Source organism: Gastrolobium bilobum, unplaced genomic scaffold, assembly GCF_033153095.1.
Source record: "Gastrolobium bilobum isolate Gb01-03AN ecotype WA unplaced genomic scaffold, APGP_CSIRO_Gbil_v1 utg5492, whole genome shotgun sequence".
Lineage (NCBI taxonomy): Eukaryota > Viridiplantae > Streptophyta > Magnoliopsida > Fabales > Fabaceae > Gastrolobium > Gastrolobium bilobum.
The window spans coordinates 329,349-346,664 of NW_026897747.1; the positions used below are offsets into that span (position 1 = coordinate 329,349).

At 34.7% G+C, this 17,316-nt stretch overlaps 2 protein-coding genes across 2 annotated transcripts; one reads left to right on the forward strand and one right to left on the reverse strand.

Annotated features, from left to right (window-relative positions):
* The first annotated feature begins 1,160 nt into the window (after window positions 1-1,160).
* Window positions 1,161-8,877, forward strand: LOC133309793 (uncharacterized). The gene is made up of 7 exons (XM_061510616.1): window positions 1,161-1,777; window positions 2,268-3,026; window positions 5,108-5,460; window positions 6,615-6,826; window positions 7,653-7,909; window positions 8,019-8,197; window positions 8,326-8,877. The coding sequence occupies exons 1-7, from the start codon at window positions 1,525-1,527 to the stop codon at window positions 8,407-8,409; spliced, it is 2,097 nt and encodes a 698-aa protein (XP_061366600.1). The 5' UTR covers window positions 1,161-1,524; the 3' UTR covers window positions 8,410-8,877.
* Window positions 8,878-11,161: 2,284 nt separating this feature from the next.
* On the reverse strand, window positions 11,162-12,739 carry LOC133309803 (isoliquiritigenin 2'-O-methyltransferase-like). The gene is made up of 4 exons (XM_061510632.1): window positions 12,264-12,739; window positions 11,798-12,111; window positions 11,610-11,674; window positions 11,162-11,458 (listed from the first exon to the last, which is right to left on the reverse strand). Exons 1-4 carry the CDS (start codon window positions 12,737-12,739, stop codon window positions 11,162-11,164), a joined length of 1,152 nt encoding a protein of 383 aa, XP_061366616.1.
* Between the last annotated feature and the right edge of the window lie 4,577 nt (window positions 12,740-17,316).

The window sequence follows — 17,316 nt, forward strand, 5'->3', positions numbered from 1 at the left end:
AGAGTAAAAATTAAGATTATAAGTGATAATTATGAACCGTTAGATTTAATTTTAATCTAACGGTGATAAGATTGGTGGTAAGGGTGGTAAACTTACCTGGTGATAAGTATAACCGTCCCCATATATATATGAGAAATCAAAACCATACAAAGATGAAAATAAATATAGCCGTTGGATCAACATAATCGATCTAACGGTGAGATTAATTGGTAGTCACTTGGTAGTAACACAACTTGGTTGTCACAATATCCTTCCCCTATATATATATATAAGTGTGTGAGATCTATATGTGATCATTAGGAATGTGCATGGGTCGAACCGTTAACAAAATAAGCTAAAAGCTATTTGGAAATTAGATAAAAGTTTTAGCTTAAAAATTACTTAAAAGCACATATTTCAAGAAAATTATCTCTCTCTATCTTTATCACTCTTCATTTAAAAAAAAAACACACAATTCAAGAAAATAGTTAAGAACTTAAAAAAAAGCTTCTCCTAGGAGCTTTTAGTTTTCAGCTTTTTTCTTCATTATATAAAAAAGAGCTTTTCGTTATAAGAGTTTTTCCCAAAACCTGCTTGGCCTAGCTTATGCTTATAAGTAGCTTCTAGCTTAAAAAAGAGAGGATCCAAGCAGGCACTTAGTGACCATATAAAAGGAAAATAGAAATTTTTTTTTCACTTATTTTATATATATATATATAAAAAATAAAATTATCTCCAAAATAATAAGAAGGACTAATCATTTTTAAAATGATATTACTCGAGGCCATATTAATTACTACTCCCACTGTGCATATGCCATATCTATGGAAAATGATGCTTCCCCTATTGATTTCATTTATTGTGGAATGTCCTTTTCAAAAATTGATCTTTGTGTATGAGATTGTAAATTAAGTCTAAAACTAAAATTGATCTTGGTTTCAATAAAACCTTTTCACGTGAAATCTTCTAAAACTAGACCAAAACATGTTTCAGAATAAAATAAAATAAAATGATATATGTATATTTTTCTCGCATAATATCACAGTGAAAAAAAGGAGAGAACAAAATTGGAAATTTTGCCCAATCTTTTTTTTTTTTTGGGTACATATTTTGCCCAATCTTTGAATCCAAAGCATTAGAAGGTTATATTTTTTTTTATGGACCTCTATTTCTCGGGGGGAAAATCCATCCTCCGCCTATATCCCCGGTGACACACCGTTGCCGGCCAACCCTCTCTCCTCTCTCTCTCTCTCTCTCTCTCACTCACGCTTAACTTGACCATATATATCCAATTTTGGGATTAATAAAAAATTGAAAACTTGGGTACCCATTTTTTCCACACAAAGAAAATAAAAAGATAATCATCTTCTTCTTGCTTCACACGATCTTCTTCATCCCCCACCCAGAATGTACACTAACCCATCACACGGCAGCATCGAAGTTTGAATCTTTGTGCAAAACGAGCTCGTGGGTAGGACGTGCTTGTTAGAGAGAGAGAGTGCAACGCTAGAGAGAGAGAAACAGTGTGTTTGTGTGTGTTATGGTATGGCTCAGCAGAGGCAATCGGGAATGGAGAGGTTCGGGGTGAGGGTGGGGACCCAAGATCTGAACCACCCCAACGGCTCCACCGATCACGTCGCCGTCGGGATTCGCGGCGCCGTTCCTAACAAGCAGCCTCGGCTCCGGCGATCGGCGCGATCCGACAGGGGCACGCAGCTCTCGGTGGCGGCAATCTTAGTTTTCCTCTTCCTTGTACTTGTCGTCACTGTCCTGGTTTTTTCTTACATTTCTAGAGACGGTGAAGTTCTGCTCTCAATGAATGTTTTCTTTTTTGTTTTGATCACAATGTCTTTTTGCTTTTTTTTGGGCTTGTTGTGTACCCATATGAATCAGCATTGTGGGTTTTGCATGAATTTGAGTGTTATTTCTTGTTTGTTTGCTGGGGGAAGTTGTGGAGTGGGAAAAGGGGGTTTGAATCTGTGATTTTCCTGGATTAATGTCTTGGTGTGGGTTTTTCAATTGGTAGAATTGGGGTTGAGTTATTTGGGAAGCTAATACATTAAGTTCAATGGCTTCATGCATTTTGTCAGTGACCAGAATAATCTCTGTCAAACCAAATATTTGCTTCATCATCAAAGATGATTTTATTATTGTTATTATTTTTCTTCAAGTCTTGAAGGGAAAATGTTTATTATCATTAAATGATCTTTTTTGACTGAGACAGTACTTTTATTTTTTGAAAATGATTTTATTTCTGTAATTTTAAGATTGTCAATCTATGGTTGCAGAAATAAGTAACAGTGGTGATGATAAAGATGAGTTAAAGAGTGATTCTGATTTTCTTACAAATGTACCACGGATAGAGAGGAAGAAAGTCCTTGACTTTGGGCACGGCTCTGGGGGACATGGCCGAGATTCAAGATATTGGGATAGGGATGATAGGAGAAGGGATGATGATTATGATGAGGATATGATGGAGCAGACAAGTAGGGATCCTGGAGATGAAAATTCTGAAGATGATGCTCTTAGGATGAATCACAGTATGCAGTCTTCTCAGGATGGTTCTCACACAGGCTTAAAGCGAAGAGGTGTTGGCTTGTATAATGAAGCTGGACGTCATGAATTGAAAAGGTATGAAGCAGAATATGAGGCCTCTTTGAAGAATCTGGGACACTCTACTGAAGATGATGGGAAAATGTCGCATGATGCTGATCTGGAAAAGAAGAATGCAGCAGATGACATTGTTGATGAGTATGATGACTTTTTTGATTTCCATGATGCTCAAATGGAAGACTCTGGCGATAGTGGAAATATGAGAGTGAAACATTCTAATTCCAATGTACTAAGGTCGGACAGCGAAGTTCAGACAGAATCCCATGATTCTTTTGATGTGGGAACCAATGATGATATTACTTCTGAGGAAGTTGATGGAGCATCTTCCTTGAACAAAAGAACAAATTCTAGACATGCAAATCTTATTAATGGACATTCAAATAAAAAACCACATCCTGAAACAAAGAAGAAAGCCAAGCGCCGCAAATATTCAGGTGAATTTTATTCTTTCAGATGGTGTTTTCAGTTCATCTCCCAAGACATCTGTTGTTGTATTACCCTCCTTGGAAAGTTATTTGCATGTGTATTCTTTATCACTATTTATTTGTTACCTCATTACCGTTGTTCACAAAGATTAGAATTGGTAGTACCTTTGGTTATTTTCATCTTATTGATACTTTTGCGTAGGTGCAAATATGATAGCTTTGTTCTGTTGCAAGTTATTTATTTATTCGATTAGTTTCTGAATAAAATATAGAACCTTTTCCTCTTCAGACAGTTAATCTAGAAATGGGGAACTGTTGAAACTCAAGGGCCTTCTAGGGGTTGGAGCAGGGTGAATATCTTGGCTATATTCATTATTCAAATAGGAATATGGTTTGAGGTATGATACAGACCAACAATTCCAATACAGAAACAACTCAAGAACAGTATATTGCTATGGGAAATTACAGTGACAATAATGGAAGAGACAATTAACAGTAATCAAAAAGAGAAAATAACAATGATAGTTCTAGAGCAATTGGAGAGGCTCTAGTCTCTCCCAAATCACCTAAGAGGTGCCCAAAAGTTCCAAGTCCCAAAGATACCTCCCTCCTTCTACTATTTCCTATTTATACTAATTCTTTCCCTTCATTCCAGTATTGCTTCTCACGTGTGACACTAACAGAATTGCCTTCCACTAATATTTGCTTCTAACTGCCTTGCTGACTCAGCTTCTTCTAGAATATACCTTTAGAGGTGGTTTAGGGTGGTATCCTATCAAGGTATCTTTGACTTGATGCAATTGTTGTTTCTCATTCTTGTTTATTTTCATTTTGGTGTCCCCGAAGTTTTTACTTAACTAGGAACCCTTTTTATTGTTGGGTTTTCTAGTTTTACAAATCAAATTATATGGACTTTCTGTAGCATTTTTTTCACCATGACCAGTAGGCATTATTCACATGTGTGCGTGCATGTACACGCGCAAACACGCACAGAGAGAGAGAGAGAGACCCTGTCGGGGGCGGGGGTTTGGCCCTGTGTATTCAACCCCAGCTTTGTTTTCAGAAAGGAAGGTGCTAACACTGAACTAAGGTGTAACTGGCATGGACCATGCATTTTCAAATTCCGACAGAACAATTGAACTTACACACACACACACACACATTCACCTTGTGGGGGAGGTGGGTTTGAGCCTTGTATATTCAACCCCAGCTTTGTTTTCAGAAAGGAAGGTGCTAACACTGAACCAAAGTGTAACTTGCACGGGCCTTGCATTTTCAAATTCCAACTAAACCATTGAGCTTTTGAATTGGAAGTGATCTGAGAATGTAGTGGTCCTAATCAGTTAGTGATTTCATCTGAAAACTGGAGCCAAAGATTTTAGGCTGCTTATCTGTAGAAAGGTGGCAAGTTTCTGGTTTTGTTTAAAGTGGACGGATGAAATATGTGAATACTCTGTTTTTTATTCCTTTTAAAGAAGTTTGTAGGACTTCTTTCCTTTCTGGTCTGTCAGCCAGGAAAGGATCATCTACGTATGGAAGTTTAACTGAAATCACATGGCAAATATGAGTTTCAATTATATCCTACTTCTGCTGCAATATTTTGGGGGTGGGAGGGTGTGTGTATCATTTAAAATAGCAGATAAATAGGTCTAATCAAGATGTTTTCTAATGTTTTAGATATTTGAAAATATTTAAAAATATAAATTTTCATATTTAAATAGATTTCTGGTTTAAACTGGTTCCATAGGAATCTGTATAAACTTGGTTTATATATGATTTGTTTTTACTCTTCACTTCCTGCCATCACCATTTTTCTCATGGGTTAAAATCTGACAAATTTACCAAATGACATTGATTTTAAAGTCAATTTAAAACCAGTTTGCAGACTAAACAGTATAGTTTAGACATAGTTCCAAGTTATATAGATATTATCTAATTGGTTTTATTTTGAACTGTTAAAGTCGCTTTTAGATTTACCAAACACTGCTCATTGTAATATTTTCTCTATCACTACTTTTATCCAAAAAATATAAATAGAAAATAAAATAAAAAAGGTCTTTAACCTGCTTGATATGTCTCCTATTTTACAGGCTCCTGTGAGATGAAGTTATTAAACTCTACTTCGCTGCTTGTAGAACCACTAGAAAGTCGAAAATTTGCAAGATTTAACTTACAGTACACGGAGATAGAAGAGAGGCCCCAGGGAGGAGAACAATGGGTGCCCAGATTCGCAGGCCATCAGAGCTTAGAAGAGAGGGAAAATTCATTTTTTGCACGTGATCAGAAAATAAAGTGCGGTTTTGTTAAAGGTCCTGAAGGGTCTCCTAGCACTGGATTTGACATGGCAGAAGATGACGTAAGTTACATTAGCAGATGCCACATTGCTGTGATTTCATGCATATTTGGAAATTCTGATCGCTTGAGGACCCCAGCCACCAAAACGGTAGTGATTCTACTTTATCTTTTATTACAGTTTGTGGGGTTGGAGAGGTATTTGGAGGTTAAGAATCACAAGTGTGATTTTTCCAGCAACATATTATTCTATTCTGAGTTTCATTAAAAAAAAAAGTGATAGTGCTTTTTACTTTGTGCTGCATCTCCCTGTATTCTGATCTAATTCTGCTCATGAAATTTGATTATGATATTGCCCAAAAGGCTCTCTAGGAATTGGATACCAATATTTGCGTTTGACATGGTTGTAAGCAGACGCATGCATGTTTGGACTTTTCCTCCCCAAGGTGTTTCTCTGGTCCTGTTACCTGCCATGATAAGTTGTAATTTAGTTGGTTTCATCCTTAGTTTCTGGGCTTATACCCTCTTCTTTGTTGGACTTCTGAATACACTAAAACCTGCTTATGTCTTTCCCCGAAAAAAAAAAAACTCCTTATGTTTGTACGTATTAGTCTTACTCTAGAAGGCCAATTGAGACACATGATTTTATTTATTTATTTTTTTTATTTTTTTTGGGGGGGTAGATGAGACACATGAATTTTAAACTATGAGAAAATAAGCAGATATTTGAAAACTGATTGGAATGTTTTCTTCGCTTGATCCAAATCGAAAGGCATCCGTCATTCACAACACTTAACATGAAGTGGGAGGAAATAAGTTTCCTATAAGAGTTGGGTATTGTATGTTTGGCTTAAAAAAAAAATATCCCCATGAAAACCCAACTTGCGAGTGTAGGGGTGAGGGAAATCCTTTTACCCAATTTTACCTTTGTATTTTTGCAAAGAGACTATTTCTGAATTCGAACTTGTAATCTTTCAGTCACAAAGAAGCAACTTTACTACTGCTCCGAGCTCGCCCTCTCATGTTTGGCTTCTAAGATGAGGAAAAATATGTACTCATACTCCTTTAATTTTTTAAGTTGCCTAGGAAAAAAGGACATTTAAGCATTACCAACTGATTTAGTCATTACTTTCCTTTCTCAAAATTGAACTTTTTATTTGCATTGAATGTTTTGATTTTGAAATTGAGTTGTTGTGACTATTAAATCTTGAGGACAGAGCTTCTTATGCGCGGCCAACCATCAACTGTTGATGCAATTGCATAAAGCATGATTTGTTAGTTTAATCAAAGTCATTGTGATTTCAGGTCACTCGTTTGTCAAGAAAGAATGTCTGCTTTGTTATGTTTACTGATGAAGTTACAATTCGAACACTTTCTGCTGAAGGTCATGTACCTGATAGAATGGGTTTCATTGGCTTTTGGAAGTTAGTGGTAGTGAAGAATCTACCCTTTGATGATATGCGGAGAGTGGGCAAAATACCTAAGTTATTGCCACATCGACTTTTTCCTTTTGCAAGGTGAGACTGAGTCTGAATAGACATGTGTTGTTCATTTGTTTTTGACAGTATTGATTTGGATGCAGTTTTAATTATGGTGACTGCTAAGTGGCATTAACACCCAGACAGATGTGTTGATGATGTGTTATTTTAATTTAAGATTAAGTAGTGAAAATTTGTCTTAGGTTGTTTTGATTCATTAACTATATATAAGACCAAACCAGTAGTGTGGGAAAGAGGAAGATCAATTAGAAATTGAAGAGTGTGATAGTAATACAGATAACAGGTTAACTACTGGTAAAGAACATTAAAATTGCTCAAAGGTCACTGATAAATGATGAAAGAGAATTTATACGGAGTATTATTTATTTTGATTAATGATTTATGGGCATGAATATATTTGGGATTAAAGCTTTGTTGTACTTGTTCACACTACTGTGTATTCAGATGTTTTATAAGTTGGAGATGTTTCTATGAAAGTTTCATGTCGTCTTGGTTTATTATTGCAACTGATGCCTATTTTAGCCAGTCTTATGTCTGCACATTCCTCATCCTTTCTAGCCTAAATTGACTTAGAAAATGAATCATTTTGCATTTCCTAATTTTAGAATCTCGGGTTTTGGAACAGTTTAAATCCTCTTTACAGCATGATGCTGTACAACAGAATTATAAACCCCTTTTTTATGTAATGTTCTATAGATAGGTATCTGAAATCTTTAGGCAGGTTTATTATTGATTTTCTTTTTTATAAGTTGTGTGTTGGGTTAGTTACTGTTTTCTTTGTATACAAGTTTCTTACACGGTCAATAATTTTATGCTTCTGGTGTTCTTTGAAATTTTGTTTCAGGTATTCAATTTGGTTGGATAGCAAATTAAGGCTGCAGCTTGATCCTTTACTTATCTTGGAGTACTTCTTGTGGCGAAAGGGTTATGAATTTGCGATATCCAACCACTATGATCGACATTGTGTGTGGGAAGAGGTAGCACAAAACAAGAAATTGAACAAGTATAATCATACGGTTATAGATGAACAATTTTCATTTTACCGGGCTGATGGACTGGAAAGATTTAATGCCTCTGATCCAAACAAGCTTCTTCCAAGCAGTATGTTTTTTTAAGGGTTTTTTTTTTTTTTTCTGTCAATTATCTAAGTTGTTTATTAAATGTACTGCCACTGACTGACTCCTGATATATACATTTTCTCTTTTGACAGATGTACCTGAAGGTTCTTTTATTATTAGGGCACACACCCCAATGTCAAACTTGTTCTCCTGTCTTTGGTTCAATGAAGTTGATCGGTTTACTCCTCGTGATCAGCTGAGTTTCGCGTATACTTATCAGAAGCTGAAAAGGATGAATCCTGACAAACCTTTTCATCTTAATATGTTTAAGGTGAAGAAACTTTAGACACTGCTACATATAGATAGTTACTCTCCACTATAATAGTTTATGCTATAAGGGTAGGGATCAAAGTACTAGGCATGTGAATTTCATGGTTTATGTTGTTTTTTTATGCCCAGGACTGTGAAAGGAGACACATAGCCAAGTTGTTCCGTCATAGGATGGATGAGAAGAGGAATACTCGTCAACAAGCAACAGAATAAAGCGAGTTTTCATTAACATTTTTTTATTGCTAATGGGCTTGATATGATGTTTACTTGGCCAGTCTGTTCCATATCTCTGATGGTAATCTGCTGCAGAGTTTGTGCCACGGTTCAGTGACTAGATGATTCAGCAAAGGTGTTTCCAAAGGAAGTGAAGTGTTTCTCAAATTATGATCTACAATGCTGCTGTGTCATCCATGCAACATAATTTTTTGGTTATGTTTTGTCGAATCTCTTGTACAAGTCCATTTGTGCATTCATTTATGCCTTGGGAAACAAGCAAAAGCATCAAATGACTCCTTGACCATCACTTCCATCCACTACTACGGCTCCTAGTCATATTTCATTTCTAAATGATAAATTGTGATTGTTTATATGTAGAAAATTTTGATAGGTCATTCATACTCATGTTAGAAATCTTACTCGTGATTCTTATCACATTGATTTTATTAGTTAAGTATTTCATTATACTCGCTTTTCCCCTTTCCCATCTTTTTTCTCTTACTTTTCCTCCCCCTTCCCTATACCCGTTTTATTTTTATTTTTTATTTCTTACCGTCTCATTATTTGTTGTCCTCTTATATATTTTTATCTTTAGTTTATTTTAATATATTTTCCCTTTTAATTGTTTCTTGCTTTTTATATATATACTTAAATTTAATTTTTATATTTTTTTTTCAATTTATGCGTATCTTTTATTTGAGTTCATCTATCACTGACTTCATTAGTTTGGGATAAAGATATTGCTGATGTTGTCATGTTGATTATATTCGCATAGATGAGTTATTAAATTTCAACCGTACCACTGTCCTTTTATCCACACTATTGGGGGTGTTTGGTAGAATTTTTTTTTTGAAGATTCACGGGAAACTGAAGGTGGTAACTTTATTTACCCAATTTAGTATGAGATTTTTAAAAATTTTCTGAGATTTTATTTTTTGTGTAAAATTTTCCAAAAAGACCATCTAAGAATATCACCCAGGGGATGGTATTTTAAAATTTTTATGGCAAGGAAAAATTTAACACAACCAAATATAACATCAAGAAAATTAATCTAACGTTTTCGGAAATATTTTGGCATATCAAATAATTTTTTGGTAACATTCTCGGAAAATTCATTTTTTCATCATATTTCTAGAAATTATAATTTTCGGATAAAAAAAAATTTCTCCTTTACCAAACGTCCGAAGGAGTCTCTCCCTTTGCTTTTTGGGTACTATATGATTACTTGGTGCCATGCAAATAGAACGACCAAAATTTCAAAATGAGATAGCCATATGCATCTTAAGTAATAAGTTTACCAAGTAAAATATGGTTGACTGATGCTGGAACCATCCTACATTCCTACCATTTAATATCCGTTAGGGTTCAACCGTAAACTACATTTTGAAGCAAAGAACGAAGGCAGAAACCATCATTTGGCTTGGTACGAAATGTTGAAGTGAATTAAGATAAATAGAGAGGTTTGAACTACGGCAAGAATTTTTACCTTGAGCTAATATGGCACTTAGCAAAGTAGAGAAATATTGGGCCATTCACATAATTCTTGTGCATCTAATGATCACTGACATTGTCAACGTGGCTGTGAAACAGCACATGTTTCCCTCTTGTACGAGTTTTGGATTATATTTTAGGGAAATCAGTTTGTCATGTTGTAGGAATGACACTGTTTCTTCCTGCAACAAGGATCCGGTTCTGGATCATGACCTTTTTTTTAAGTGTGGATTCCACACTTGATTTATGTGTACAGGTCAAAAGCTTTTGTCCTGTGATATGACAAAAAGCGAACCTTATATTTTATAAGATATTTTAAAACAGTATAAGTACAAACAACTTGTGCATTTCAAATAGATAGTAACAAAAAAAATTCAAATAGATAGTAACATAAAAATTATCTTGAACAAATGGCGGTAGTTCAGTGAGCGCATGAAGCTGAATAGGTGGAGGTGAGAGTATGTGTTCGATCCTCCTCAGTACTCACATTTGGGAGGGGTTTAAAGTCTTAATCCTAAACTCGTCCCGAATAGGATTAGTCGCGAACAGATTGGAATATTTCCAAAAAAAAGGAAAAAAAAATTATCTTGTAACCCAACTACTTGTATTACACTGTTCTGTTTGTGATCTCCTTCGCACTCTTTATATCTGGATTTTTTTATTAACCTATTAACACGCATGTACAGGGGTCTGTTGAGTTTTTATCCAAGTTCAATCCTACTCAATCCATTGCTATCAAGAGGGAGCTGGGTACAAAACACCCAATAACTAATCCAACTCAACTCTTGCACCCCCTAATTCTGATGTTAATTTCTTCGGATCAGTTTCTACAAACATTTTACAAATGATTTGGCATGTAAGTTTCCAATGTTATATTTCATTTGTTATTAGCAACAGTTTGGTGGTTGAGAAGATAAAGTGCGCGAAATGGCATAAGCCACGTCCTTCGTAGCTATACTTAGCAGAAAATATTGGTGATATATAGCAGCTCTCAATGTCAAATTAAAGTTAGAAGCATAATAGCGAAAAAATCGAAATATAAAAAAGGATAAATAACTCAAACTTATTTATTAAAGAATAGTACAACATATGAAAACCGAAATTAAATTTTTTCGCAACACACGCACATAAAAAAAATTGGAAACCCAAATTGTTATACATAAACATTACATCACGTCAAAACAGAAAAGGTCAATACGTAACTCGTAGCCTTGATTTGAAGCGAGCCCATACTTAATTGCTGCTTTTGTTATAATACTTATTTGTGAAATTCCATGACTCCCAAAGCAGAGAAAGCACGGCAAGCAACATTAAATTTTGAAAATCCAGAGAGCTTGCTTAAATTCTCATATTGTTTCTGTGTTCTTTCCCTTCCACCAACAGTGATAAACATGAGGTTGTCCAGAGTGGAAACAAGCTTGGATTCATCAGTTTGTTCTGGTTCTTCTGGCAATATGAACTCCACAACAATCACCTTCCCATTTGGTGACAATGCTTTGTGACAATTGCTTAAAAATTCTATGCATTTTTCATCTGACCAGTTGTGGCATACAGCCTACAATAAATCATGTCAGCATGGACAGAAAAACATTGTGTTTAGCACCAAAATATATATATATATAATCAGATTAGATAAACCTATCAATCATCTCGATCGAACTCAAGTAATAAATTAGATATATAGAGAAGTTACAAGACGTACTAACCTTTAGTATTATGGCATCACCCCGCGGAACAGTCGCAAACATATCTCCTCCAACGTGCTCAATCCCTTTACAAAATTTGGTAGTTTGCTGATTAATAATTTTGATGAACTAACATGTACACTTATAATTGTATCATTATCAGATATCTTAGTATATATATTTGATATGACGCTACTAAGTCAGGCTACCTGGAATGGGCGGTGCATGTTCAATCACTTGTGGCAGATCAAAATTAATTCCCTTGATTGAAGGGTACTTTGAGATTATCATTTTGAGATTTTGTCCATTTCCACCACCAACGTCAACCAATGTTGATATTCCCTCAAATCCATTGTATATTTCAAGCATTCTTTTCATCTCCGTTGCACACACATCTGACATTGATTTGTTAAAGATGTGGTTCATTTTAGGATCCTTTTCCATGTACTCGTACTTTGTTATTCCATGAAGTTTCTTGAACAGGTCAATGTTCTCATCAACCACAGCTTCCTTGAAGTTCAGCCTGGAAATTCAAGAAATGAAGGTAATTTTGTTAGCTTTTAATTAAAAGCAACATATATATATATATATATATATATATATATATATATATATATATATTATATTATATCATGTAGATTATGGGAAATTAATGCTATAATTAAAATGACATACCAAACTTGTAAGAGAGCAGGATAACAGAGAAATGTAGTGAAGGAAGCCAAGTAGCCCCTGGTTTCATCAGAGACTAAGTATTTACCAACTGGAGAGAGAGCATAAACTCTCTCAGAGGAACCATGAAGAGTGGTGCGAGTGGAACAAGTAAGAAGAGAATAACTTGAAAGCAAACGAAGCATGCGGTCAAGCCTATTAGGCAAGTCAGAGTGTTGTGTTGGGAGTTTAGAAGCAATTTCAGAGGGTGAGATGAAGGCATCAACACCATCACCATCACCATCACCAACAGCACCGTGTGTGGTTGTTGCCTTAGCTATGATATCAAACAAGTTGAGTTCAATAGCAGCATTGAGGACTGCAGGATACACAAGGTTAGTAGTGAGTAACATTGCAGAGAGGCAATCACCATCCTCTGTTTTCACAGATGAAGCATTAAGCACGTGAGAGTTATCCTCACTCAAATAGGAACCTGACATTTTTGCTTCTTTTCTTTTTGGGTTGGCTTCTGTGGAATGGTTTGTGCTTGTTTCCTTATTCTCAAAGTGTTTCCCTTTTTATAGGAAAAATATAACGATCCACCACATGCACCGTCACTTTGGTGTCTAAGTCAAGAAAGAGAAGCAACTGGGGGGGCTTTATCTAATCCTTTGTTTTTTAGTTAATTTGCAAATGTTGGTGGCAGCGAGACAATCCACCGCAACATTCATTCATTGTGACACCGGAGGGCTGATGTATGGTTCCATGAACGGTATCAACGGTTAGGTGACACCATAATAAATAAATTTAATATTAATTTCAATAATGTACTATGTTTATAGATTCTTTAGCTTAGATGGTTTTAATAGGTCCATTTCTAATCAATTTAATCAAAGTATGATTTTACTATTCATATCTAAATTTACGACAGCAATAAATATCATTATACTATTCTTATCGTGTATTTGGTAGGGATTGGGAGAGCTTTGTCGACGTCGTACTCGTGTTCCTGCTTGACTTATAACCTTGGTTTCGAAGTTGTCTTGAATGCGCCTCAGGATAGAATACTCACAGTAAGATCAATGCACTTCACTCGAGAAGAGAGGCTCACAAAATATGATTATTATATAATATATATATTTTTATCAAAATCAATTAAAGATAATTAACCTCGTCCACTTATAACATAAAATTAAAATATTGACTTGCATCTTTGATATTCACGATTTACAATAGTTTAATTGCAGTCAGTTCTACATAATTCATCATATATTTAAATCTACAACAACTTTCAAAAACTTAAGAAACACCGTTAGATGACATTATCTTGTTTGTTTCATTAAAACTGGACAAACAACTATGGTTGTTGTGTTTGACCGCATAATTCTCACTCTCTCTCCACTAAATGCAGGATACATGCTTTAAAATATTCTAGTGTATATATATATATATATATATATATATATATATATATATATATATATATATATATATATATATATATCAGTTTAACGTTTCTAGAGTGAATGTAGATAAGTTATCTACCTTCCAAAACGACGTCATTTTGGGTTAAAAAATTATAATAAAAAAGACTATTATAACCCTGAAATAAATTATAATTACAAAAATACCTTGATTTTCACCTCAAAACGACGTCATTTTGAACTCAATGTAGATAACTTATTTACATTAACCGTAGAAAAAGCGAACTATATATATATATATATATATATATATATATTATTATCTTTTTTCCTTACTATCTCTTACTACCAATTTTATTATTGTTGGATTAAAATCAAATCAACAGAACTCACTTGATGTTATTTTGTAATCGTTGATTTAATTTTGATCTAATAATAACAAAATTAATAATAAGAGATAATAAAAAAAAATAAGTATAACCTATCCCAATATACATTGCTCATATTCTTATGTATGAATATTCTTCCTTTCGCACTGCACCACCGCCTGCATTTATTAACTTCATAATCAGAATTCCTGCATTAAACCACAACTTATTCCACAACAATGCACTTAAGAGCAAGCCAATCAAGCATTTAAGACAACCTCAGAGAAAGATCATATAGACGAGAAATTTTATTTACTCTGAAATCACGATTCTTGTGAATATAATGAGAAAGTAAGTTTTTCAGGAATGTTACTAAAAAAGTTATTTGGTAAATTAAAATATTTTTAAGAATATTGGATTAATTTTCCTGATATTATATTTAGTTAATTGTAAAATATTACTGAGAATATGGAGAATTTTTATAAAACTAATCTTCCACCAATTTTCAATATTATTATTTTTCTTTTTCTCCGCCTTCGCCGCCATCTCACCCACGTCTTATTTTTTAAACCATTCTTTCACGTCACCGTTTAATTATAGAGTAGGGTGTTCATCAATCGATCCAAACCGATTCAAACCACGGTGATCGAATCGAAAAATCGAAAATCAAATTAACCGAAAATTGAAAAATTGAAAACCGAAAAAATTCGCAAAATTTAATTGGATTGGATCGATTTTTGGATGGGTTAGTGAAAACCGATCCAATCCAAACCGATCCAATGATTCTCCAACTTTACCATCTACCTACTTGGGCCTTTTCTCAATTATAGCTCAAAAATTATATAGCAAAATTCTAAATCCAAGACCCATTAACCCATCATATTGGAAAAAGTGGATTGTGCTTGATACATAATATATTTTTATTACATGAGTTATTGTTGTATAGCATCTCCTTTATATAGGATGAAAATTTAGGTTACTTCGTATCTCAGAGAACCATATGATAAATTTTTGTTAGAGGTAAAAGATGGTAATTCAACTTTTTGTTGTACAGTGCTTCTAGATTGCATAATAATCATCGTATAGACTTTACAAAGCCGATACATGCAAAAGATATGTTATTTGCACAATAATCATCATATAAATCTTAGGCTTTTCAAAAAACCGAAAACCGATCCAATCCAAACCGAATAAAATTGAATTGGATTTGAAAAAAATATAAACCGAATAAAATTGAATTGGATTAAATCGGATTTGAAAAAAATCGAAACCGAATGGATGATTACACGATTAAATCGAAAGGATTGGATCAAATATTTTTGCTTCTAAAACTAATCCAATCCAAACCGCGAACGCCCTGAAGCATACCAACTGTTTATTCAGTAAAAAGATTCATCAAGGAAGAAAAAGGAACATGTGCCACAATAAAGGATATCAGTGACCAATTTCACTTCATAATTGATAGAAGGCATTTCTCAAGTCTGGCCTCGGGTAGTTTGTCCATCTGAGACTGCAACTCTACCCATGCCTGAGATTACTTAGCAGTTAGCACTTTTTGAATTCAAAATAAAAATAAGCATGAAGGTATAATCCATTTAATCACCGAAGCCAACGTATAAATTAACCCTTTCCCCAGCCTATTCAAAAGTTGTGTTTGAAGAGGAGAAAAAAATGTATCAATTTTGAATTGTGCGAACTGACAGATATACTAAGGCCCAATGGCCCATATGTATCCAAAACAGAATTCAACAGAATTCTGTTAACCCAATTGTTAGTTAGTTATAAATAGTGAGTTAGCTATTATTAACAGATCTAAGTATAAATAGATCTCAAGTGTAACTGATCAATCAAGCTTTTCATAATTCACTTTTGCAATTACAGTTTCTTTCTCTTTCTTTCTCTCTCTCTGATACCTTTCATGGTATCAGAGCATACTCGATCCATGGCTGTGCAAACCACCACCATTCACACGTTCTCTAATCCAGTGTCTGTTAAGCTGGATGAAAACAACTTTCTACCTTGGAAGCAACAAGCTTTAGCCACTATCAAAGGCTATGATCTTAACAGGTTCATCACGCAAGAAGTGCAAGATCCCACACCTGCTGCAAATAATACTACTGGTGAAAGTGTTGAAGGCAATACTGCAACAACCAATGGAGGCACACAAACTTCCAGTACACAAAAAGCTGCAAATGATCGCCAAGATCAGCTACTGATGTCATGGCTACTCTCCTCAATGTCAGAAACTTTGTACACTCGTATGGTAGGCTGTTCAACCTCATTCCAAATCTGGCAGAAACTAGATGAATTTTTTGTCTCTCAAACAAGAGCAAAAATCAAGCAACTGAAAGTACAGTTGAAGAATTCCAAGAAAGATGGAGATGTATCAACATACCTACTCAAGATCAAGAAAGTGGTAGATTCCTTAGCAGCTTGTGGTTCATCAGTTGATTCTGAAGATCACATAGAAGCTATACTTGATGGCTTGAATGAAGATTATGATTCGTTTGTTACTTCTGTTATTTCAAGGACAGATCCTTACACGGTTGGAGAAATTGAAGCTCTCTTGATGGCTCAAGAACAAAGATTAGAGAGGCATAGAAAAAATGTAACAAATACTCTTCAAGCCAACATGGCTCATCTTCAAATGAGAAGATCCAGTAATTCTTCAAACTTCAGCAGAGGAGGTTATACTCAGAATAGAGGAAGGTTCTATGGAAATAGAGGACCAAATCAATTCTACAGAGGGAGAGGAGGTCGATTCAATCATAATAACAGACCTCAATGTCAAGTCTGTGGCAGATATGGTCATTTGGCTTTGGATTGCTTTCACAGGTTCAATCAGCACTTCACAGGTTCAAACAACCAAAGTCAGTATAGCCAGAACAACAACTCGAGTTTGCAGGCAAATATAGCTGTCACAAATCAGAATGGTGGAAGGCAACAAGATGAAAGTGCCTCTGATTTCTTTTCAGTAACTGACAGCAGCTGGTATCCAGATTCTGGAGCCACTAACCACTTCACACCAGATCCTCATAACCTGCACAACAAAATACCATACAGTGGTCAGGATGCTGTTCAAGTTGGTAATGGCTCTAATCTAAAAATCAAAAGCATAGGACACTCATTTTTGCATTCATCTGTTAATTCTTCAGTCTTTCAACTATCCAATTTGTTACATGTACCTGGCTTATCTAAAAATCTATTGAGTGTATCTCAATTTGCAAGAGAACACAATGTCATTTTTGAATTTCATGCTGATGCGTGTTATGTGAAATCTCAGGC